Source organism: Callospermophilus lateralis, chromosome 1 (assembly GCF_048772815.1).
Source record: "Callospermophilus lateralis isolate mCalLat2 chromosome 1, mCalLat2.hap1, whole genome shotgun sequence".
Lineage (NCBI taxonomy): Eukaryota > Metazoa > Chordata > Mammalia > Rodentia > Sciuridae > Callospermophilus > Callospermophilus lateralis.
Window position 1 is genome coordinate 147660478 of NC_135305.1, and position 25818 is coordinate 147686295.

At 41.0% G+C, this 25818-nt stretch overlaps 1 protein-coding gene across 3 annotated transcripts in view; it reads left to right on the forward strand.

Moving 5' to 3' along the window:
• The window catches only part of Cit (citron rho-interacting serine/threonine kinase), a 157190-nt gene that overhangs the window by 8144 nt on the left and 123228 nt on the right, over positions 1 to 25818 (forward strand). For all 3 annotated transcript variants that reach the window (XM_077108940.1, XM_077108941.1, XM_077108942.1), the window contains exons 3-5: positions 5945 to 6120; positions 12632 to 12733; positions 25103 to 25245. In XM_077108940.1, coding sequence (XP_076965055.1) covers positions 5945 to 6120; positions 12632 to 12733; positions 25103 to 25245 — 421 coding nt within the window. The remainder of the gene's footprint in view (positions 1 to 5944; positions 6121 to 12631; positions 12734 to 25102; positions 25246 to 25818) is intronic.

A 25818-nucleotide genomic window follows, 5' to 3' on the forward strand; every position in this document is an offset into this window, starting at 1 on the left:
CTTTCTTTCCTTCTTCTTTTTTTTTTTTTTTTAAAGATTGATGTGATTTTTTATATCTTTATTTATTAATTTTTCTGGGTACTGAGAATCGAACCCAGCACCTCATACATGCTAGGCGAGCGCTCTACCACTGAGCCCCAGCCTCAACCCTGGTCTTGGATTCTTAAAAGCAGTCGATTATCAGGAACCATTGAGTCATCTGGGACTGGGTTCAGGGAAATTCATGTTGTTCTAGCAGAAATCTGTTGCATGTAACTTTTAAAGAGTCTTTTCCAGGGAGGAAGTGAAGATCATGATTGAAATCAGGTGATTACATTAATATAGTTGTTTTTGTTCTTTCGAGTGTCAGTTTTGGAATGTAAGCTTTGCTTTTCCATGTGGAGAGGTGTCTTTCAGCTGCTACTGCCAATTTCTTGGGTGTCTCTGAAGAGATGGAGATTTTCTTTGGGGGCTGATGTGGAAATAGGACAGAGACTCTCTCTACAATAGTGTCTCTAGCAGGATGCCCTGCTCTTGTGCAGAGTGGGGGTGTTGGGACAGGAATGGAGCATCTGGGAGCCAGGGAATGATTTTTGTCTTCCTTTATTACAATCATGTGTCACTTAACTGTGGAACTGTGTTCTGAGAAATGTGTCTTTAGGTGGTTTTGTCATTGGTGGGTGAAATAGAGTGTAGTTACAAAACCTGGATGAGATAGATACATACATCACTTGACACTGACCTCTTTTTTTATTTTTATTTTTTTAGTTGTGGATGGACACAATACCTTTATTTTGTTTATTTATTTTTATGTGGTGCTGAGGATCGAACCCAGTGCTTCATATGTGTGAGGCAAGAGCTCTACCACTGAGCCTCAGCCCCAGCCCACTTTTTTTTTATAACAAATAGAAGGTGTATACTCTAAAATAATGATAAAAGTATAGTATGTTAAATACATGAACCAGTAAGATAGTCATTTATTATCATTATCAAATATTATGCTCTGTACGTAATTATATACATTACATTTTGATGTGACTGGCAGCTCAGTAGTTTGTTTACACCAGTATCACCACAGACTCATAGGAAATGCATTGTGCTATGAAGTTAGGATGGCTGTGATGTTGCTAAGCAACGGGAATCTTTCAGCTCCACTCTAACCTTATGGGACTTCCATCACATATGCTATCCCTTGTTGACCAAATGGTGTTATGTGGTGCATGATTCGGCTCTCCAATCTATCTCCTGTGCCTAAAACAGTGTCTGGCATATATTAGATGCTCAATAAACTTTTACTAAATGAGCTTTTTTTTTTTTTTTTAATTAGAGCATTATAGTTGTAGATAGTAGCTGGGTTCATCCCAACAAAATCATACATGCATGGAATCTGACCCACTCCATTTCAGTTCCTGTTCCTCCCTCACCGAATGAACATATTTCTAAGTAAACAAAATAAGTGACACACCTTAAGTGCAGTGTCATGATTTGTTTAAAAAAAATAGCAAATGTGATAAAATGTACAGAAAAGTATTGATAATGATCAAAGTTAGGCTGTTCTTGGTAATTTGAGAGTAGCTGAAATTTTATACGTTTTTTTTTTTTTTGTCGTTAATTCTCTGAGACAATAATCTTCTGAACGTTTACAACTTTAGAATTTATGAATGCATGATAACTTTTGAGAAATTTTTTTTTCCCAACTGGAAATACAAGACAAACGTGAAAGGTTAAACATCATGTATTCGTCCTTTGGGCTGCTAAGGTGGGGTAACTTGTAAGCAAAGGAAATTATTGCTCACGGTTCTCCAGACTGGGAAATCCATGATCAAGGCACCAACAGAGCAGTTCTTGTGAGGGTGCTGTCTGCTTCAAAGATGGCCTCTTCCTGCTGTGTCCTTATGTAGCAGGAAAAGTAGATACACTTCTTTCAGCCTTTTCTTTAAGAGCACTAATTCCATTCCTGAGAGTGGAGCCTTCAGGGCTCACTCACTCCTGCAAAGCTCCACCTATATTCTCACTCTGGGGATTAAGTTTCAAAACAGGGCCAGACGTGTTGGCGCAGGCCTGCAATTCCCAGGTACTTGGGAGGCTGAGGCAAGAGGATTGCAAGTTCAAGGCCAGCCCCAGCAACTTGGCCAGACCTTGTCTCAAAATAAAAAGAACTGAGGATGTGGTAAAGTGCCCCTGAGTTCAATCCCTAGTATCACACACACAAAAATATTCCAAGACAAGAATTTTGGGAGAGGGGAGACACAAACATTTCAACTGTAGCACATCATATACATAAGTAGTGAGAGAAAAATCCCTCAGAATTTTTATCTGAGATAACCATTGCCAACGTTCTGTGCACAATGTTCCATTTTTTTGTGTGTATGATTTAAAAATATTGATTATGGAAATTTACAAACAGAATAGTATGAATCCCTGTGTACCAGTCAACTGGCTCCCGGGTTTGATGGCCCATTTTGTGCGTGTTCTAACATTACTTGTTTAATTTTACATGACATAGATCACAATGTACAATGTTTTTCTGTTCTCTTTGCTCCCTTAGTGATAATATTTACTCAACAAATATCTCCTGACACTTAGCTATGTTAGGGACTGGGTTGCAGCGGTGATCAAAACAGACAAACATTTCCTGTGGGAATACACATCCTAACATATGTATAATGATGGACACCTGTCATTCTTTTCAACATGAGCTTAATTAATATTCTTTTGTGTGGGTGGGTTTTTAGATTTGTTCCATTGTCCTCTCGATGGACCTTTAGTATTTATCTGATATTTTTGTGACAACTGTTCCCATCATGAGCGTCTTCATATGGATCTTTTCTGAGGACATGTGTGAGGCTTCTGTGAATGATGGATTCCTAGAAGTTGACATGTTTGATTACTGAGTTTCAAAAAAAGAAGCAATACATGCAGCACTCACTTTTGGGTTTTGCTCCTTGGTCTGAGTGTTTACCTGACAAAGCCATACCTTGTCTGCATTGTCATTATAGAGCTTTTTGGGTCTTTTTCTTCACCTCGGTATTCAGTACTGGGCCCAAAAATACTTAAAAAGTGTATAGGACTGAAGGGTTGATGTGGTTCTGGGGTCTATAGAAGCAGCTGATATCGTGAGACAAATCGTGAAGTTTTTTATTTTTATTTTTTTTTTTTAATATTTATTTTTTAGTTATCGGCGGACACAACATCTTTGTTTTTTTTGTATGTAGTGCTGAGGATCGAACCCGGGCCGCACGCATGCCAGGCGAGCACGCTACCGCTTCAGCCACATCCCCAGCCCCAAGTTTTTTATTTTTTCTAGTCATAGACTTGATCTAAGCATCCTGCCTCTTCTCCTTAATAATCCAAAAGACATTGGATAAAAACATGGCGATTGGGAATGGTTTCTTTAAATTCTCAGAGTATCGGGGCAATTTTGCCTATAAAGCAGTTTGTCTGCTTGTATGATTGAGATGCCTGGCAGTCTCCAGTGGCAGACCCAGAGTTATTAAGTTGGGCTATGCCATAAGGCACTTTGGGGCCCAAGGCCTGATAGGAAATTAAGAGGGATTGGCCTTGAGTCCATGCAGTGATGAAATCGGGTTCAACCCAGAAAGATGCAAGTCAGCGTATTTGATGAATTGTAATTCAAAGCTCAAATACATGACATGAAAGAAACTTGGAAAGGGACTGGGAAGGAAGACAGAGCTTGGCTGGCACAGTGTTGTCAGGACCAAAGGAAAATGCCTTGCAGCTCTCAACTTTGCCTCCATATTGTATTCTTCATGGAGTATTTTAGATTTATTTTTTATAGTGGTCACAATGAACTCATGTGGATCCACCAGAGGGGATCCCCAAGAGATCAAGAATGACCAGATGAAGTGAGTGTGGTCTTTGGGTAGGAAACCCTCAATATGGTGGAGTGCACCATTTGTGCTTTAGAGAATTCAACTCCACCCTTAAAACAAAGGAATGGATAATAAAATAATTACAGCTGCTTTGGCTAATTCATCAAAATGCCACTCAATGACTGTGGAATGAAATGGCCTGTCTATTTGTTGTTCCTCTCATTGTGTGAATGACTCATGGAGTTGAATGTGACTCCAGAATATGGTGTTCATGGAGAATTGGTCCCAGGATCACCTACAGATATTAAACTCCTTAGATGCTCAAGTCCCTTATATGAAGTGACATAGTAACTTGTGCACAAATCAAGTGTTCAAGTCTCTTATATGAAGTGACGACTTGTACACGTCCTCTTGTATTCTTTAAATTATCTCTGGATTTCCCATGATACCCAGTATAGTGTCTACACATCACTTCATTTGCATGGTTCAGTGTAGTACGTGGTGCATGGCAAGTTCAAGTTTTGTTTTGAAACTTTCTGGAATTTTTGATTTTTCCAAATATTTTCCACCTCAGGTTGGTGGAATCTTCAGATGCAGGTTATCTAGATGTGGAGAGCTGACTGCTCCTAATTTTGTCTAGTGCCTGACCACTGGTATGGCCATCCCTTCCAGTTTCTTGAGGATTCTAGTATCTGTGGGGAATTTCAAGTTAGCCTCTTGGTTTTCCACATGACACTTTCCTGTGGGATTCTCCAGGATATATATATTTTTGTGTTGGGGATTGAACCCAGAGCTTCCTGCTGAACTACACTCCCAGCCCAGGATAGATTTGATTATGGGTATCTCTTGCTTTTTTTTGGTGTATAACCCCTGTATGTGGCACAGTTCTTTCATAATGTGCAGGATTCTATTTTTAGCTCAGTCATTGCGGCTCTTCTCCATTCTTACAAGTCGGTAAAGTCATTGCAGGTACAGCCATGTCTCAGCTTAGTGTAGTTAGAGTTAATAAATGCACATGAATTTCCAAACCCACCATCCATTTAGTCCACACTGCATACCTTGCTGATCTCTGACTGTGGGACTGGACTTGTAAAAGGAATAAGACTGTGTTAAGCAAAAGATAGTTGCAAGCCCATCCAGATGTGTGACAGTGTTACCCTGAAGAGTAAATGTCAGACCTCTGTTTGGTCCTTTGGGCTAAGCTCTGTCCCCTCTTTTAAGCTCTGCCACATGTTAAAATGTCTTAGTCAGTTTTCTGTCACTATGAACCTAAGAAAATCAACTTAAAGGAGGAAAGATTTATTTTGGCTCATAATTGCAGAGGTTTCAGTCCATGGTCACTTGACCTCGTTGTTTCTGGGCCTGTGATGAGGCAGAACGTCATGACAGGGATCAAAACTCCTCAACTCTGGCAGCCAGCAAGCAGAGAGAAGTAGGGAGGGAGGGAAAGAGAAAGAGGCTTTTATAACCAAGCCCCTATCCTAAAAACCCATTAAGCTAAGAATCCATAATGATTGAATCCATGGATGAGGTCAGGGCCCTCATGATCCCCAAGGCCCCCACTTGTAAACACTGCTACACTGGTCTTCAACACATGAGGTTTGGGGGGGAATGTTTCAGATCCAAACCATAACATAAGGCAAGGAAGGAGTTCCTAGAGCTGACACAGTGCAAGGGAGATAAACTTGGGTTAATGGGTTAATATTGAGCAGAGCACATGGAGTTAGAATGGAATGATCTGGAAGCTAACACCAAAGGTGATTGAAATGACAATCATATTGCTTGTTTGACATTATAAGCCAGTCTACTGATGAGCACATTGGGCCAAACACTGCCCTGCAGCCCTCGGAGAAAGAAGAAAGCATGGTTTGTAACCTTCCTCCCTATTTTCTGAGTCTACAGGATTCAAATTATGGCTACCATGGAAACCGTTCTTTGGAATTTCTGGAGCCCTTAATTTTAACTTAACATATAAAAACACTTTTGTGCTGATTTTATAATTATTCATGATGGATGAGAAAGTGACTAAATGTCTTTTGACAGGGAAGACATAACTCTTTTTCCTTTGTTTCATAAAGATGCATATATTCCAAGTGCTTTATTTACCTGGGCGTGACTCCCTTCTTCTTCAGATTCTGACACCATAGCTGAGTTACAGGAGCTCCAGCCTTCGGCAAAGGACTTTGAAGTCAGAAGTCTTGTAGGTTGTGGCCACTTTGCTGAAGTGCAGGTAGTAAGAGAGAGAGCAACTGGGGACATCTATGCCATGAAAATCATGAAGAAGAAGGCCTTGTTGGCCCAGGAGCAGGTAAGAACATTTTAACATTGGCCCTTCCCCTGTCTGTGCCAGAATGTTCATTGCAAAGACTATAATATGCTGAGCTGTCACCTAGGATCCAGCAAGTTTTCCTCTGACTCCATAGTTAATTATGGTTGCATGGGCACAAAGCTCTCTTGTGTTCTTATCTCTTCTCTGATGTTAGTTCATTTTGAAGGCTTACAAATTTCCATTGATTTCTGTATCATGATTCTATACTTTTTTATTTTCAGAACCAAATTGGTCTTTTAACTCATGATTAAGATCTTTTATGACTGTCAGCTGGGGATCCAGGGATGTGCATATTATAGGGGAAATCAGATAGCATTTGCTTTTATATGTGCTTTAGATATTTGTGTTGTGGACATGTATATTTGACTTTAAAATAGGCCTTTGAAGAAGTTAAATAAAATTGTTACGTAGCTAGAGAGTTGCTTGTTTGATAACAGGTTAAGAAGTTATTTTTTTGGTGTGGATTTTTCTTTCTTTTAAGAAAGGCTGCTGTCTCTAGGCATATTGATTCATCTGCTGTGTTTTAGAGAGACTACCATCATCCTTGGAGTTCAGAGAGTAATTTATTAGTTACAGGCATTCTGGTGCACATCATGTGTCTGATAATGTACCCAACTCCACAGGAAGCCTACAGAAAGAATTGAAGTTCCACGGCTATTACTTTCAGGGTTTAATAACAGCCTTGGAAAGTGGAGAAAAAAATGCAAGCATTGAAAGCAGGTGCTTACCAGCTAAAGCATCACAGAGGGGGAGAGCAATTAGCAAATTCATTAATGATGATGTGAGGAGAGATGTCCTGTAGCCCAAGACAGTTAGGGAAAGTCCTCACTGATGAAAAGGAAGCTATGTTCTGGGCAGAGAGAAGTGGTGAGAGCATGTGAGGTAGAAGTGTGGCCATCAGTGACATGGTCTGGGTACCAGAATGCTCTGTAGGTGTGTGTGTGTGTGTGTGTGTGTGTGTGTGTGTGTGTGTGTGTGTGTTTAGTGATTTAGAACAGATATACAGAGAAATGGTTGGGTAGAGGACAATTGGGAAATCTCAAGAATCTTATTTTTTTTCATTGTGTTATAAACATAACAAAATCTCCTTGCATATCCCCATTTTTGTGTAAGATTCAGTGATTTTAAGAGCATTCACAATGTCATACAACCACAACCACCATCCATTTCTGGAACTTTTTCATCATCCCAATCAGAAACTTTTACCCATTACACAATACCTCCCCATCTCCCCCAAGAACTGTTGTTTTGAATTGCAGTTCACTTCTTGAGGTGCCTGGGATCATTTAGGCTTTTGGAAGGAGGGGTTGGGATCAGAGTCTGGTTCCCAGTGGATTTGAGTGACTACGTGCAGCCTCTAATCAGAAAAGCAGTGGAGAGTGGAAAGCTGCTTGTCAGAGACCAAGGATGATGTGGCCTCTGTATTTTGGAATAAAATGTGAGCAGCATCATAGGAAGGAAAAATGATGGATGTTGCAAATAGTTTGGAAGACAGGAGTGGAGCTGTTCACCCAGCCTCCCACGTCAGGATAGGAACCATCCATCATCAGTGCACACTTGGTGAGCATTCACTGTGTTGGGTGTATTTCTAGGTCCTCGGGTAGAGGCCTTAGATGTAGCTCAACCTTGAAGTGCTTATGTCTTAGATGGGAAATAGTGCATGTAAGAAATGGATTCAGGGGGCTGGGATTGTGGCTCAGCGGTAGAGTGCTCACCTAGCACGGTCGGGACCTGGGTTCAATCCTCAGCACCACATAAAAATAAAGGCATTGTGTTAAAAAAAAAAAGAAAGAAAAGAAAAGAAAAAGAAACAGATTCAGCATTCCACACTGCAGGCAGATCATAGAGATGTTCAGACAGATGTGTCCTTCTCCAGATGAATGACCTGAAATGACCACGTGTGAGGTGTGGGCTGAGCTTTTTAAAATCACACACGTGCAGGAGTTAATGAAAACCATCCACCCATTTCTTAAGAGGGTGAATGTAAGAGAAAAGAAGGGTCCTTCTTGGAATCCTGGTAAGGGTTTGGGATTTAAGGACATGAGAGAGAGAGGCTAGCACAGGGAGAAACTGAAAGGAAAAGTTGGAGAGGAGGTTAAGGAAAAGTGGTATCCTGCAAGCAAACCCTGTCACCTGGGAGCCCAGAGTCCTGTGACAACCAGAAGAGGTCCTCAGAAACCATTTACTTTAATGGAAGTTTCAGGGGTCAGAGTGAATGGCAAGTAAGTAAAAGTGGAGACTGTTGCGTTCTGCCAATCTCCATGAACACCTTTTCTGTGTCAGCAAAAGGAAGGGGTAGCCTTGGGGGCAGCCAGTGACTGGGGCTGGGGGGCTGTTCTCCACATGGCTTGGATGTATTTCCTGGGTGTGTGCATGGACAAATTATTTTAAAACATTTAATAGCTTAATGTTAACTACTCCATTAGAGCCTGTACTTTCACAGTTGTTGGAACTAAATGGGAGGTTTATTTATTTGTTTGTTTTTATAAAGCATTATAATCATACATAGTAGTTATATATATTTTGATGAACTCATACATGTAAGGATTTCAGTTCCCATTCCTACCCTCCTCCCTCCTCATTCTCCTTCTTCTCTCCTGAAGTTCCTTTCACTAATGTTTGTTTATTTTTGATTGCTACTCTCTACATATACATAAAGAAATTTCCTGTGGTACATTTCTATATGCATATAACATGATTTTGTTAAATTCATTCAGTATTTCCTACCCTTTCCCATCCTGGGAGGTATATTTAAAAATCACATTTATTTACATTTTGAAGCAATCACAAATTTATAGAAAAGTTGCAAGAGCAATGAATCAGTCGGGCTCTCAAGAGAAATAGAACCAGTATACATGTGTGTATATAGCCATCACATACAGTATGGATATATTTTTAAAATACTTTTAAAGTTGTAGATTGACAAATACCTTTATTTTACTTATTTATTTGTATGTGGTGCTGAGGATCGAACCAGTGCCTCACACGTTCTAGGCGAGTGATCTACCACTGAGCCACAATCCCAGCCCCACATACAGTATGTTTTTTTCCTGAAATATTTGATGTTTATAGTTTGCTCTCCATATTGGTGGGTTCTGCTTCTGTGGATTCAGTGAACTGAAAACTGAGAAAAATATTTAGGGGCAAAATAATTGCATGTGTACTGAATATGTATTGGCTTTTTCTTTTTGTCATTATTCCCTAAAAAAATATAGTATAACTATTTGTGCTATTTGCATAGCACTTACAGTGAAGTATTATAAGTAGCCTAGAAGAGATTTTAAGTATATGAGAAGAAGTGTGTGGGTTCTATGTAAATACTGTATCAGGGACTTGAGCATCTGTAGATTTTGGTATTTGCAGGGGTCCTGGAACCAGTCTCCCATGGATACCAAGTGATGATTGTATTTGTGTGTGCAAACACACACATACATACATACATGCACACATGTATACACAAAATATATATGCACTAAAATTTACATACACACAAGGATCATATAGAATATACACATAAAATGCATGTGTATATATATTTCTGTAGAATTTATTTCAGGTGGTTGATTTTTATATAATGTGGAAACTGGAAATCTAAAGTTTGTAGGGCGGGAGAGTAGGCGGAAATTCTTGAGTAGGAGCTGATGATGCAGTCCTGAGGCAGAACTTCTTCTTCAGGGAAACTGCAATTTTGTTCTTAAGGCCTTTCAACTGATTGGATGAGGCCCACCCAGGTTACTGAGGAACATCTCCTTAAAGGCAACTGATTGTAAATGATAACTGCATCTATGAAACATCTTCACAGCAACACCTGGGTTAGTGTTTGACTGAATAACTGAGTGCTGTGAACTAGCCAGGTCAATAGGAAGAATTAGCCTTTGGAAAGTACAATGTTTCCCGTGCTGACCCCTTTAAAAGTAAGTTGTCAACCTGACCTGTACTTCTAAACTAAAGTACTTCTGAAACTTTAGTGTGTATTTCCTTCACCAAGGACATTTTCTCAGGAATTACCACACTACCATCAAAATCACGGAATGATCTGGGTGCAGTGGCATATACCTGTAATCCCAGTGGCTGGGGAGGCTGAGACAGAGTTCAAAGCCAGCCTCAGCAATAGCGAGGTACTAAGCAACTCAGTGAGACCCTGTCTCTAAATAAAATCCAAAATAGGGCTGGGGATGTGGCTCAGTGGTCGAGTGCCCCTGAGATCAATCCCAGGTATCCCCACTTCCCCAAATATCAGGAAATGAGTAATGAGGCCTTAGTGCCTGCTAATCTTCAGACTCCCTTCAGGTTTCACCAGCTGTCCCCATTACATCTTTTAGATCAAGGAACTAGTCCAGGGTCACACCTGATATTTACTTGTCCTATCTCTTCAGTCTCTTTCCTTAATTTTTCAGTCTCTTTCTTAATTTTTCCTGGCTCTCGTGACCTGTATGATTCTGATGATTACAGGCCAGTTGTTTTGTAGAACTTGGATATGTCTGATATGGCTCAGGCTTAGATCCTGGTTATAGATCGTTGGCAGAAATATTGCAGGTGGGAGATGCTGTTCCAATTCACTATTCCGATTCCCAGGGGTTTCCATTTGTCACATTCTGGGTGATGGTCACTTTGATTACTGCATTAATCTGCTTGCCATGCTCTTCTACTGTGAAGTTAAGCTTTCCTCCTTTGTACCCAAATCAGAATTTTATGAGGAGGTTCCTTCCAACAATGTAAATATCCTATTCCTCATAAAATTTATGATTTATTCATTTATATTTATGTGGATTTGATTTTTTTTCTATTTCAGTCAATGTGTTACTATTGTAACAATCTGTTACTATCATTATTTATTTTTATATTGAATTGTCTCCAAGTTGTCTCTTTAGGTTGGCTTTTGTGTCCCTCTGACATATCATTCTTGAGTACTTTCTTGTTTTCTGGTACTGCAGGATGTTCTGGGTTTTCACATATGCTTACTTTCCCTGCATCAATCTTTTCTCCAAGGAGCCCTGTTTTGTGGAAATGGGTTTAGAGGCCAAGATCTGAACACTGGATGTTCTGATTGCTACTGGGATTACACTGCTCTCAGACTCCTTTCAGGGGACAGTGCTAATGAATACAAGTATATATGTACAATATATCTACTTATACAGTGCGCGCGCACACACACACACACTTACATTTACCTCTATATTTATTGCTACGTAGCTATGTATTGAAAACTATATTCACACTAGTATTTTCTAATTCCAATCCAATTCAAGAGGGTTCATTTTAGTTTTCACCCTTTTCATGTTTATAACTATGTTAGTCAGCCTTCTTTTACTATAACAAACACCTGAAAATCAGCTTATAAAGAAAAAAGGATTATTTTGACTCACAGATTATAGGATTTAGTCCATAGCTATTTGGCCCTGTTGCTCTTGGGCCTGTGGTGAGGCAGCAACATGCAGCGGAACTCTTCACCGCATGGTCTGGGTGTGAAAGCACAATGAAGGGCTAGCGTCTCCCAGCATTCCCTTGGAGGGCATGCCTCCAGTGACCAGAGGACCTCCCTTCATGCTCTACCTCTTCAAAATCCCCCATAGCACAGTGGGCCGAGAACCAAACCTTTAACACATGAGCCTTTGGGGGTCATTTATCCAAATCATAGCAGTAACCCTCTTCTCTGAGATTGTAAGTTTAATATTTTTATGTACTTTTTCATCTGCCTGCATCCTCTCTACTATCTTTGTTGTTATCCCCTGTCCCCTTGGTGAGTCCTAATAACTTGTTTGAGATCACCCTTACATATTGGGTGTCCTCCTTCCCCGGCGTTGGCCCCTGATAGCCACACTGGCTGCCTCATACCTGGTGGCCGCCCTGTGCATTGCCAGCTACTGAGGCCCTGCTCTTGGCACTGAGGTTCCCCAGTGCTTCCCTTGCACTCCACTGCTGGCCTTCAGACCGAACTGTTCAAGAAGGGACGGTGAAGAGGGGCAGAGATATTTATTTATTTTTATTCTTTTTTAGTTCTACATGACAGTAGAGTGTATTTTGACATATCAGACATATGTGGAATGTAACTTCCCATTTTGTGGTTGGACATATGGAGTTACACTGGTTGTGTATTCCTATATGAACATAGGAATGTGAGGGACAGAGATATTTAATTCCAAGGAAGTAGGTTGACTTTAAAGAAAGATGCTAAGTAAATAATTGGACAGTTATTATGTGGCTCTGGCAAACATTGTGAACCAAGTAGGTGAATAACAGATTTGTGGAATGCCAGGCTATGGGATGGCTTTTTTTTCTTTGGAAACATGAGTTTAGGGGGCTGGGGATGTAGCTCAGTTGGCAGAGTGCTTGCCTCACATGCACAAGGCCCTGGGTTCAATTCTTAGCACCACCAAAAAAAAAAAAAAGAACTGCGAGTTTAGGCTTCAAGACATAGCAAAGGTCACTCCCCTACCCCCAATTCGGTTCTTTGTATTATAATTATCTAAAGGGTTTCTTTTTGCCCTAGGTTTCATTTTTTGAGGAAGAACGGAACATATTATCTCGGAGCACAAGCCCTTGGATCCCCCAATTACAGTATGCCTTCCAGGATAAAAATAACCTTTACCTGGTGAGTCTTTACATCCATCTCTCTGGAATGAGCTGAGCTCCTGACAGGCAGGTGCCACAGTTGCAGAGTTGAATGTGGTTCTTGCCACTGATGTCCATGGCACCTCTCATTCATTCAGTCACTTTTCTGACTCCCAGGCGTCTCCCTGTTCTCCTTGTTCTAAGATGAAAAGCCAGCCCATTTAGAAACACCTGGTGACTCCTGAGTCCTGCAGCTCTGGTTTAAAGGGCAATAACAAGAAATGGCTTATTTGGGAATCATCTGTAACTGCTTTTAATAGAATCTTGCTTTGATTTAATTTGTTAGGAGAAAATGCAGCCTGTTCTCACTCATGGAGAAGCTAGAAGAGTTGATCTCCTACAAGTGGAGAGTAGAATGGTAGTTTCCAGGGGCTTGGAAGGGTGGGGAGGGCAATGATAGAGGAAGGCTGGTTAGTGTGTACTAATATACCAACACCAAGGAGGCTTGGGTGTTGGTGTCCTCTAGCATGGTAGGGTGATTATACTAACAGTTTATTATGCATTTCAAAATAACTAGGAGAGAAGATTTTGAATGTTCCCAACGTAAACATGATAAATATTTGAGGCAATGGGTATGTTAATTATTCTGGTTTGATGATTGCACATTGTATACCTGTTTTGAAATCTCACACAGTACCCAAGGAATGTGTAAAATTATTATGTGTCAGTTAAAAAAAAGAGAGAACCTACACGCTGAGACATGTATGAAGTAGGAGAGATAGGCCTCTATTCCCCCCCCCCCCAAATCCCCCTCTAGGGAGACAAGTGTTAATGGTGGTGATGTTCTTTTTGACCCTTAACTGTGGCCTGGGGTGTGGGGGGGATTGAATCTGCTCATATAAAAATGGTATGTTACTCTCCATCTGACTCTTCAGCTTACTTTTTTTTCTTTCTTTCTTTTCCTTTTAACACTTTATCCCAGACACCCTTGAATGTCAGTACATAGAGGTATGCTTCATTCTTTCTTTATTTTTGGTGCTGGAGGTTGAATCCAGGGACTTCACTGAACTGGCCCCTGCTTCTTTCTTCAGGATGGTGGCATAGATTTCCCTGGTACGCAGGGAGTCTGATTTAGGGCCTTGTTTAGGTTCTTGGGGGATGACATTCATAAGTTTAAAACATGTATCCTAGGGCTGGGGTTGTGGCTCAGTAGTAGCATGCTCTTCTAGCATGTGCAAGGCCCTGGTTCCATCCTCAGCACCACATAAAAATAAATAAATAAAATAAAGAGATTGTGTTCAAAACAATTTTTGTTCCTGACTCAGCCCGTAAAACAAGGCTAAGATGGGTGTGGGGGCATCTGCCTGTAATCCCAGTGACTTGTGAGACTGAGGCAGGAGGATTGCAGATTTGAGGCCAGCCTCAGCAACTTAATGAGACCCTGTCTGAGAATAAAAAAAGAAATAAAATAAAAAGAAGGGCTGGGTATGTATCTCAGTGGAAAAGGACTTCTGTGTTCAATCCTCAGTATCAAAAACAAAACAAAACAAAATTTATCATATTACTTTGGGTGGAGATAAACTTTTATAGAAGCTCACGTAACAAAAAGTGAAGAGAGATAAAAGGTCATCTGTCTTGGACTCTTATTGGGCACTTTGTCTGTGATCTGCCTTGGTTTCGTGCTAGTTGAGAACCCAGAGCCTGTGGAGAAGCCCCTGGCTTCGCCCAGCCTTCTGAGTGAGTGTGTTGTCACATGAGGCCTTGGGAGCCTGGCCGTGCACTGGCGTGTCCCTTTCCACGGACACTTTCTTTCCTTGGGACTTGGAGTGTGGAGCCCTCACCTCCTCTGATGACCTTGGTGTATTTCTGGGGTCACCTCTGTTCCAGGCCACTTGCTATCCAGGGGACACTTGCCTTGTGCTCTCTGTGTCTCGCGGAGCCTGTCCTGTTTGGATGGACGGGCTTCTTCGTTACCTTTCTGGATACAACAACACTTCTGTTTGTTTTGTTTGCTTCTTGGGTGTGTGTTCGTGTTGTTTTGGGTATTTTACTGAGAGCTCTTTAAGAGGTTAGGACACCAACTTGTGGGGTTAAGCCTCATTTTCAAGGCAACATAGAGCATAGGCAGCCCTGGGGTCAGGAAGGACTGAGATTTTTTTTTTTTTTTTTGCAAATATTGAGAGTCCACAGTTTTCCTGTTTGCCCTTCACTGTTCTGTAAATTCATTTTTTTCTTCCTTTGGATTAAAGAGCTCACCTTGATGCCTTGTCTCATGAAGCTGCTGCTTCTTACAGTTCAACATTGTTTGGGATTCTCATGCTATGAAGGTCAGTTTTGGTACAGGTGATGGCCAATTTTGAGTTTCTGTGTAATGGAACTCAGTGGAAGATTTAGTGGTCTAGTCACATGTGGTAAGCCACTGCTCAGTGGCTTGATGGGCACCTGCTTGCCTTTCTGGAGGTCAATGACGAAGATCAGAGGGGTCTTGTGGGGAACCCCAGCTGCGCTTTTCCTCCCTGCAGACTCTAGTGCTTTGTCATGGTCCAGTGGTTTTCAGGTGACATCTTCAGAGGGTGGTATCTGGGCATTTTGAGAATTTCCTGCTTTGGTGTCATAATTCTTATTACCACAGCCTGGCTTTGTCATAGTGGAAGGAACCGTGCCTTTCTTTTTAGTTCTTAGTTGTGGATTTAGCTCCTGGGAACTCCTGCTTGGATAAAGCCCTCCTGTCATACCTCTCAGAATGGTGATGGCTGCTGGTTCCTCCTCTAGGACAGGGTCCCAGCTGCGGGGTTTTTTCTTATTTAGTCACTCTGGCTGTGGGCCATCCCTCTTGATCTTACCTCTGGCCTTGACATCTTCAGTTTCTTTTCAGACTTTCCATCTGCCGTCTTGCAAGATGGGAAACATCTTAAAAACAGCTATTTTCTTTAGTGCTATTTGCCTCAGTCCATTGGCACTTGGATTCAAGAACATTTTTATACCCTTCTTTAGTAGCTCAATTGAGTATTACCAATGGGATCTTGCAGTTGTTTCCTTATCTGTATTTTCTTCTTAAGTGATTTGGTATTTTGGAGTAAAATGCTTTATAGAGAAATGATTTTCATATAGAAACTCAAACAGCATGGGAATGATGATGTATTGATAGTTCTACTATCCCTTATCTGTAATTCCTAAGTGCCCAGAGCTCTGAATAACCTTAAGTTCTTTTTTTCACTTGTTTGGCAGCAGAACTGACTTGAATTCAGTTTGCAGCAAAGTCTGACCCGAACTCTTCAGGCCACTTGTCTCTTTATTTATTCCCTTTAGTGTGACTATTCACATATTTTGCCACAAAATTATGAATGCATTTGATTATGAGGTGCTGGTCCAGCCCCTTATTGAGGTGGTATGTAATATAAAATGTATGCTTCACTTGGCCTTTCCAAAATCTGAAACATTCTGAGTCTCCAAACACATTCTGTTGCAAACTAAGGGAATCCTGGATTTGTATTGGCACTGTAAAGAATTGAAATTCCATCATGCTTATTGACCACTTATACATCACTAAATCTTTGGAGCTTGGTGAAACTTAGATATTGTGGTAAGCTCCCCTGACAGTTGAATGCCAATTTGTAATGCTAATATGGTTTAATTAAAGATACATTTTAAATCAATGAAAAACAAATAGAATTCTACCTACTGTGCATCTTGGCCATCCCTGCTTTCCAGTCCTACCTCTCCTGAGTGAGACCCCTCTGTTTTCTTTGGCCTGCATTACTGTCGTAACCTCCCGAGTGTTCTCCCTGCCATCTGTCTTGCCCTACCCCTCAGGTCGCCCACATACTGCAGCCGAGTCATCTTGCTGTTAGAATTCTTCAAGACACCCCACCGTCACCTGGAAGAAGTCCAGACTCTTCTGCGTGGTTCACATGCCTCCGAGTGCACTCATCCAGCACCGTTTCTCTCCTTTCATTTTATATGCATCCTGAACTTTCTTTGGATCTTTGACCTTGCTTCTGACTCTTCTGCATGCTGTTCATTCTTTCTCTATTTACCTGACTAACTCCTAGTTTTCTTTCTGGGCTTGGATCAGATGTTGCTTCTAGAAAACTTCTTGGACCCTCTGCTTCTGGGATGATTGCCCACTGCTCTATGCCCATAGCACCCTCTACTTCCCCTACATGAGTGACAGCTGGGCTCTTCCACTAGGCTACTTTCTCCATGAGGGGAGCAATTATCTCTCTCTTGTTCCCAATTAGAGCTTTGCCAAATGAATGCCTAAGAAATATTTATTAGATGAATGTATGATTAATTTCATAGAAATCTGATTTACATACAAATTTACTTATTGTGTTACAAAATCATATTATGTTAGCAGTGGGAGTTTTGCTCTCTAAAGTACGTAATTCAAGATAGACCCAATAAGATTTTCAAAAATTGGAATGCAATGCAGGGAAATTGAACTTGGTTTCTTTCGAATTTTGAGGCTTAAAAATTTCCATTTGCAGTGACATACCAATGAATGAGGCTTACCATTTTCTGGTGCATAGAAAATGGTCGCGAATTCCCTTTTACTGTCTGGTTCTATATAACAGGCTAGTCTGGTGTTCTGGCAGGCTGCCCATGGAAGCAGTGTTTTGTTGATCTGGTTCATGGAGAAATCTGTTCAGTTCTGTGCAACAGATGCCTTCATCAGTGTCCTTCAGTGAAGGAGCTGATCTTAACAAAGAAAACATTGTTTTACAACCTGCCACTTTCAGTATTGTTGTATCTAAATTTTTTTGTGAGATTTTTTTTGGGTTGATATTTTTCATATTTAGGGGCTCTTCAGACTGCCCTTGCTCTCAGCCTATAATTGACCCATGAACTTTCTTTCCCTCCTGTAACCTTCCATTGTCTTCTCTCTGTTCATTCCAAATGTTTGTCCCCAGTTGGACTGAGAGGTGTTAGTTATGGTATAAGCTCAGCTGCTATAACAAAGAGTCTCCAGTATCCATTCTAGGCTAATGGAACAGCTCTGTTGCATTTGATAATCCAGGGACCCAGGTTCCTTCCATCTTGTGGCTCCTCCATTCCTTACATTTTTTTACATGGTTGAAGTTGGGCCATTTCATGTTTTTGTTCCAGCTGGCTGTTAAGAAAAAAGAGCAGGGGCTGGGGTGGTGGCTCAGTGGTAGAGTGCTTGCCTAGCATGCATGAGGTAGTGGGTTCAATCCTTGGCACCACATAAAAACAAACTAATGTATCCACATAAAACTAAAGATACATAAATAAATAAATATTTAAAAAAGAAAAAAAGAAAAAAGAGCAGGAATTCAGAGCAGGCAAGTTTCTTTCACACAGAATGATGTGGAAGTGGGGGCCACCATTTCCTCCCACATTCTGCTTGCCAGAATTTAGTCATGTGCGTGCACATCTACCCACCAGGGAGACTTGGGCATGTATTGTCTAGCTGCATGGCCTATGTCCAGGTACTGTTATTACTATGGAAGAAAGGAAGGATGGATTTTGTGGGGACAGTTGAGTCTGCCACAGAGGAGGAGCTAGAATTTGAAGCCAGGCCTCCTAACTCCACCTTCCATATTTTGACTCATTGTATTGCACCACTTTATCCGAAATGATTGCTGATTGCCTCATGTGCTGCTTGGGATTAGCTTTTTATATATCCTCTCTCACTTTTAAACTGTACCTGTGCAATTTGTAGTAATCTGGAAGTGGACTGTTTCTAGGTACTGACCCTAGGGACTTAGTGAACACCCCCCCATGATGTTTTTGTCATTGGGAGCCAGGAGAGAGTTAATGAATGCAACTCCATTGTTTACTGAAATGTGCAGCTTATGATAGTTTTGACAGCGAGACATGTGCTGTTTTGATCTCTTGGCTAAGATTATCTGATTTTTCAGGCACTTCTCAAAACTCACTAGGCATGTGCTCACTCGCTGCCACTTCAGAAGCCAGTGTTTCGAAGCCAGCTGCCCTTCAGAGAGAGGTTGTTCCTTGGAATATCGTTCTTGTTTTATTACTTTTCCTTGTTTGGTCTCTCCAGAGCTGTTGGCTTTTTCAGCTTCAATTTTCTCATTGTCAAATGAGATATTAATTCCTTTTTTTTGACCCCAATTCAGTTGCTGAGTGTGTTATTGCCTTGGCAGCTGGGGAGTGGGGGAGGGCGGTGGGTTCTATGAGTTTTTTTGTGCCTTTAAAATAGTTGTTTTGTGTTTTCAGGTGTATCTCACGTGAGTGTGTTGAGAGTTTTGCCATTTTAGGAGCCACAGTTTAATCACATTGTCCCCCTTCGTTCCCCTGGTTCAATAGCTCTGGGTGGGACCCTGAAATTTGCATTTCCATTAAGTGTTCAGGTGATACTGCTGCTGCTGCTCTGGGGACCTCACTTTGAGAATCGTCATCTACGTCTGTAGCTCTAGTTATTTTCTGATCATTGCTTCTTCCTCTTGTCCTGCCAGCAATTTCAAACATATCTGAAATCCCTTTCCTTGTCTTCCAGGACCAGGAGTGACACATATATTCTTGCTGTTGCTAGCCCTGGGGTCTCCTATCATACTATGTTTGTTTCCTTTTAAGCTAATTTGTACCTTTGTAAATAACCCCTTCATTAATTAATGTCCACAATTACCTGGTTTGAGTGTACTGTCTCTCTCTTGCCAAGATTCTGGATGATTCAATCCTCAATAAGGGCTTTTAAAATAGATGGTTGAATCAGACTGGGATTCATATTTTCTGAGACAAAGGGTCTTCTCTCTTTTTTTCTGGGTCACCCAGCCCTTCATGAAGAATAATATAGGGTCTCTGCCAGGTGTCACTCTGCTTAAATAATGCCTTCCCTTCCTCCCATGTGCCAAAGATCAGGAAATTGGAAGAGTATTCATGGAAGCCATTGGTATCATCACATTTTTTTATAAATGTCACTTTCAGTCATGCTGAATGTGCAAGCATTTCAAGGTAACACTTTCAAGACCCTCTTAGCCACCCTACAACAGCATGCCTCTAATAATGCCTATTCAAATTATAACAGAGTCCTTAGTCTGTTTTCTGGTGCTATATCCTGAGACTGGGTAAATTATAAAGAACAGAGATTTAGATAGCTAATGGTTCTGGAGGATGAGAGGTCCATGAAAATGACTCTGGTGTCTGCTTGGTATCTGGTGAGGGACTTCTTGCTGCATCATCACATGGCAAGAGAGAGCAAATATGTGAGTCTGGATTTCTCTGCCTCTTCTTATAATGCCACTAATGCTATTGCAGGGGCCCCACTCTCCTGACTTCACCTAACCCAAATTACTCCCGAAAGGTCCCACCTCAATATTCCATCAAGATATGAGTTTAGGGCTGTAGTTGTGGCTCAGTAGTAGAGCACTTGCTTAGCATGTGTGAGGCTCTGGGTTTGATTCTCAGCACCACATATAAATAAATAAAGAAAGAAAGAAGAAAAGGAAGGAAGGAAGGAAGGAAGGAAGGAAGGAAGGAAGGAAGGAAGTTAGTTCAATCAATAACTAAAAATATTAAAAAAAAAAAAAAAGGTATGAGTTTAGGGGTTAAGTTTCCAACACAGGAACTTCAGGGAGACACATTCAAACCATAGCAGTACTAAAGAACTATTAAACGTTCATTCCCCCCACATGCATGCTAGCACACCCAGGCACACTAGCATGCATGAGGGCCCGCATTTGTCCTTCACTTTAAATTCAATGCAGTGCTTGGAAATTGCTATCTCAGTACTTGGGGTATAGATGGAAACACCAACAGAGAAGCATCCGCTCCTTCCAAACTGAACACATGTAAGATTTGCCCTTTAATTAGCATCTGCAGCTGCTGCCATCAGAAGGGTCTGTCTCTGTTGGCCTGAAAGTCTTTGCTTTAAAAGAGCAAGTCCATTATAGCTCCAAGCCGGGCTCGGGCTCGTCTGTCAGCTGCTGCGCTTTCTCAGCCATCAGCAGGGTTGCCACATTGTTTAGGGCTGTTTCACTAGAGGGCTCTTCCCCCCTCCTGTCTGTCTGCTTCTGATTACTGTCCTTGGTGATCACCATCGGGGTGACCTACAGCTGCTCATTGTGTGCAGGAGACATCTCCAGTCCTTGCAAGGATGGAAGCTCATCGCTTCAGTGCTGATGGACTGGTTATTTTCCAGCCCTTTGTTGTCAGTGATCTTGTCTTGATATTCAGGTAGTCACTGAAAAAATACGCACAGCAGACGTGATGGCTGTATTAAAGCCAAGGTCCATTCAAGGGCACCTCTCCTCTGCTGTGGAACCTTTTAATCCAGTTTGAAAAAGAAGCCACACTGGTTCCACAGCCTTGTCAGCAGCGGGTACCACTTCAGTGCTGGACTAAGCTACATCAGAATCACCCTAGGAGCTCCTTAAATATTCAGGTTCCTGGACTCTACCCATGGAGCTAGATCTGTAAAGTCTGGAGCCAGTCAGTCTCTGGAATCCATGTTTTTAACAAGCTTCCTTAATGGTTGGGGTGAGAAAGAGATGTGTGTTACTCTTTTTGCACATTGTTGATGATGATGACTATTATCATCTGAAATTCTGTTTTGTTTCACTAGGATGCCTGCCATGAAGGCAGGGATTTTTATCTTATTCACTGCTCTATTCCTAATATCTAGAACAGTTGCACATAGTAGGCACTCAGGTGTTTATTTGGATGAATAGTCTTTTTTTTTTTTTTTTTTTTTTTACAGTGCTAGGAATTGAATGTAAGGGTGCTTTACCAATGCACTTTGTATTCTTAGTCCTTTTGTTTTTCTATCAGGGAGTGAACTCAAGGGCACTTGACCACTGAGCCACATCCCCAGCTCTATTTTATATTTTACTGGGAGAAAAGGTCACACTGAGTTGCTTAGCACCTCACTTTTGCTGAGGCTGGCTTTGAACTACAGTCCTCCTGCCTTAGCCTCCCAAGCTGCTGGGATTACAGGTGTGCGCTACTGCACCCTGCATCCTTAGCCCTTTTTATTTCGAGATAGGTCTTGCTTAGTTGTCCAGTCTGGCCATGAACTTGATCATTCTGCCTCAGCTGCCCATCCTAGTCACTGGGTTTACAGGTGTACCTCTGCATCCGGCAATACGTCTTATTTTTAAAAAGTCTTTCTTCTGGTGATTCTGATGGGCAGGTGGGCCTGGGAAACCATGCTTTAGATAGCTGAAAGTCTTCTTGAATTAAAAGCCACATTTTTTCTGAGGGAGATACATGAGCACCTCACTGGCATCTCTGAGTAGTAAAAGTCAGGGTCAGAGTCACATTTTTGGATAAAACCAGACGCAGTACGGAGACTCTGGGACAGCCTGGATGATGACGTTGGACTTAACTAATTCATAGCATCTGCTGACACTGCTCTTTGTTTCACAGTAGGTCATCTGGTGTGGAGACTTCAAGACTTACAGTTTGTGACTTTCAGTGATGCTTTTGGAGTCTCTTGATTTGGTAACATTTTTAACAATCCCAAAGTGTTTCTGAAAGTCCCCAAGTCCTGGTTCTTCATTGTATCTTTAAGCCTAATAGCATAATGATTGATTAAGCTTTTTGATTTGCACAAACTTTCTTTCCCATGGACTCCATGTGTTCCAGAAGGAACAACTATAAACCCCATACTGTAGTTTTGGAATATGAATAACATCTTGGGATAGCCAAATTTACCCAGTAAATGGCCAAACTATGTTCTCCTAATGTGCACAGTTCAATTTTTAATGCTGTAATCTGGAATTGTGTTGGGGGGCGGGATCAAGTTTGATTAGTTTCTCTGATAAGGACCCTGTCTATTTAAATGTTTGTCTTTTAGAATGTCTATTTTGGCCCCACATAGTAAAGCATGCTGGTTTTTGTTGGTTGTTTTCTCATCAATCCAGGATTTTTGAAGAGATGGAAAGTTGTTTGATCCATAGAAAAGATTAATGTAGTTTGGCAGGGAGTCTCCTGAATAGGAGCAAAGAATACATGCCTCTTTGTCTTGAAAGAGATGCTTCTTATTTTCTGTACTATTCTGCTGGTTATAACAAATCAAATCTTTCGGAGTAGACACTAAGAACCAAGTAGTGATCAGTTTGAGAGCTCTTAGAAGTTGCCAGTGGCTGTTATATATTTGACTTTCTGAGCCTTAAACTTAAAAGCTGTTCTGTTTTTTCAAATCTTTAATGGAACCATAGGAAATTTACAACTGCAGCATGTCATCATAAATATGCATTGTTCTTATTTTAAGGCATTTGAGTTCTGAAAGTATGAGTACTTCTGTTATTATCTGTGCATTTTTTTTATGTTTAAGACCTTTTTGATGGCAATATGTATTTAAAACAGGACGTATAAATTAGCATTCACCCACATACCTAGGGCCTATGGAGAGCCAGGTTGGGATGAGTGGGTGGCTAGAGGGAACCAGGTGGCTTCTGTGGGTTCGAGGGCTGGGCTGAACATCTTACATCTGCTGTGAATTTGGGGAAATGGTATACATGTTAGGTGCTGCCCCTCTAAGTGTTGTCCTCCTTGTTAGTTCACAAATCCAGTTGTTTTCGGTAATTGCAGTGTAAATGGAATCGTGCTCTTCTAATGTAATTGTCCGGAGCCTGGCTGGGTGTCTGCTGAGTGTAAGAAGCTGTGCGAATGTGGCAGATTGCCAGGTTCCAAGGAGCCCTCAGGGAGGATGTGTAAATCCCTGGCTTTCCCAGGGGGATTTGGTTTGGCTTGACCTGGTGCTGGGCAGACTTTCTGGCATCTTTACTGAACCAGTCTGGGGTATTTAGGGATCTGTTCAACTATTTTAGACTTTCTAGAACTTTCTTCTAATTCTTAACTAAAGGCAAACAAGAGTTTTGGGGGGGGATAATAGTGAGAATTTACATCCCAAAATTGGTTTTCAGAATATAGTGTTTGGGATATTCAGGGTTTTTCAAAAGAAGGCTATTTGAATCTTGCCTTTTTCTAGGAAAGATTGAATATAACTTAAAAGACATTTGTAGAATGGTCAGTAAAATTCAAGTCAGAACAAAGGACAGGCAAACTCCATGAAGGTCAACCTGGTTGCAGCAGTGGTCAAAGTGGGCCCCGTCTTCTCTCCAGCCAGGAAAGCATGCACACAGTACAGGAAGGGGAAGGACAGGGATTGAATGGTGGCTGACGTCATGTTGGTACCAGGCACTGTGCAGGACCTCCCAGGACCTTGTCTTATTTAATCTGAATATAAAAAAATATTGCAAGGGGATTAGTCTTATCTTAGTTTACAGGGAATGAGACTGAAAGGTAAAGAGGTGAAGTTATCAGGTGGAGTCTGCTGCCAAGTGGTTAACTGGCCTGAAGGCCCTGTGTTGACTCAGGAATATCACAGCTGGTTATTCTCAAAAGGAGGAAGGATTTCAGGTCCTTGGGGCAAAAGAAAAAAAAATTTTAAACTAATCAAACATTTACCTGAGGCTTTATGTTCTTCTTCTAGATTTTTCCTGTATCCACCAATAAATCTGCTACTTTCTTCCTCATAAAAAAGAGGTTATACTTTATCCTATACAGGATGTCACTTTATATTATCATGGGCAGCTTTCCATGGTAGTAGGAATAGATGGAATCCATTTGTTTTTAATATCTGTATCATACCCCATCGTTTCAATATATCATAATTTAGCTATTCTCTTATGGATAGATACTTGGAAGATTTCCAGGTTTCTTTCTTTCTTTTTTTTTTTTTCTGTTACTCACAATGCTTCAGTGGATCTACTTATTTATCTACCTATCTGCAAATTATCATAAAATAATAAATGGTTAAAAGTGGAATTACAGGTCTGGGGTTGTGGCTCAGTGGTAGCATGTGTGAGGCACTGGGTTCAATTCTCAGCACTGCATTAAAAAATTAGTAAAGATATCATCCAACTACAACTAAAAATAGTTTTTTTTAAAAAGTGGGATTACTAGGTCAAAGGGTACATATCCATGGTTAGATTTTTAATAGAGGCTGTCAATTGCCTCTACACTGTCTGTAAAAGGAAAAAATAGTGTCACATTTATTGCACGCCTCCTATATTCTGTTGGATGCTGAGGGGAATGCAAAAAGGAGGTAAGAGAGTTTGTTGCCCTCCAGGAATATCCATCTACAGTATGTACCGAATCCTAGGGAATATGGGGTATTAAGTTGGGTGGGTGGATGGGGGAGTAGGTGGAATTAATTCAACTTTTCAAGCTTTGCCTTGCAAACATTGTGCACTGTGCCTGGGACTAGTCTTTCATTATATCAATTCTCTTGGGTAATGGATGTTATTTTCCGCAGGGCAGGGACCTTATCCTATGTCTTATACTATGTCTCACACATCTTCATTGCTTTGTGGAGACATTGTAATTATAACATGTCAGGTGGTATTCGAAGATCTAATTGAAGCATTCCCTCTTTTTGGGGTGTGTGAAAAATTAATAACTTTGGTATTGTATACAGGTCATGGAATATCAGCCTGGAGGGGATTTGCTGTCACTTTTGAATAGATATGAGGACCAATTAGATGAAAATATGATTCAATTTTACCTAGCTGAACTGATTTTGGCTGTTCACAGTGTTCATCAGATGGGATATGTACACCGGTAAGTGAGATTCCTTAATAGCATACTGAGAATTTATCTGTATCATGGAAGAGTTACTGCATGGAAATGAGTGGATGAAAGATTTCAGGATCAAAATAACGATTCATCCAGTTTTTAGACAATCTTACCTGTAAATGGTTGAAAGAAAACTTTCCAAAATGGCAGATGTGTCAGCTTGTGAATTCACCAGTGAAATAGTTCTAAAATTGTAACATTCTCAAGTTTACTAGCACCAAATTTACAAGTACCATCTGTTAATAGTTAATGTAGCTAATAGGATCAGGAACCCTTGCTTGGGTTCTTTGAGTTATATGGTAGATACGTGGAATTTGATTTGTGGAAGGACCTGGCGTGCCACAGGGAGACATGGAGTGTACTTTGCGTCAGGTCAGTCAGCTTTCTCTTTCCCCTGTGTCAAATGCTTGAGATAATCGGCTTACAAGGGAGAAGGGTGTTTTGGCTCACAGTTTTGGAGGTTTCAGCCCATGATGGATTTTCTCTTGTCACTTTGGGCCTGTGGTAAGGCCACACACCACAGCAAAAGCACATGATGTAGCAAGACCACTTTTTCAC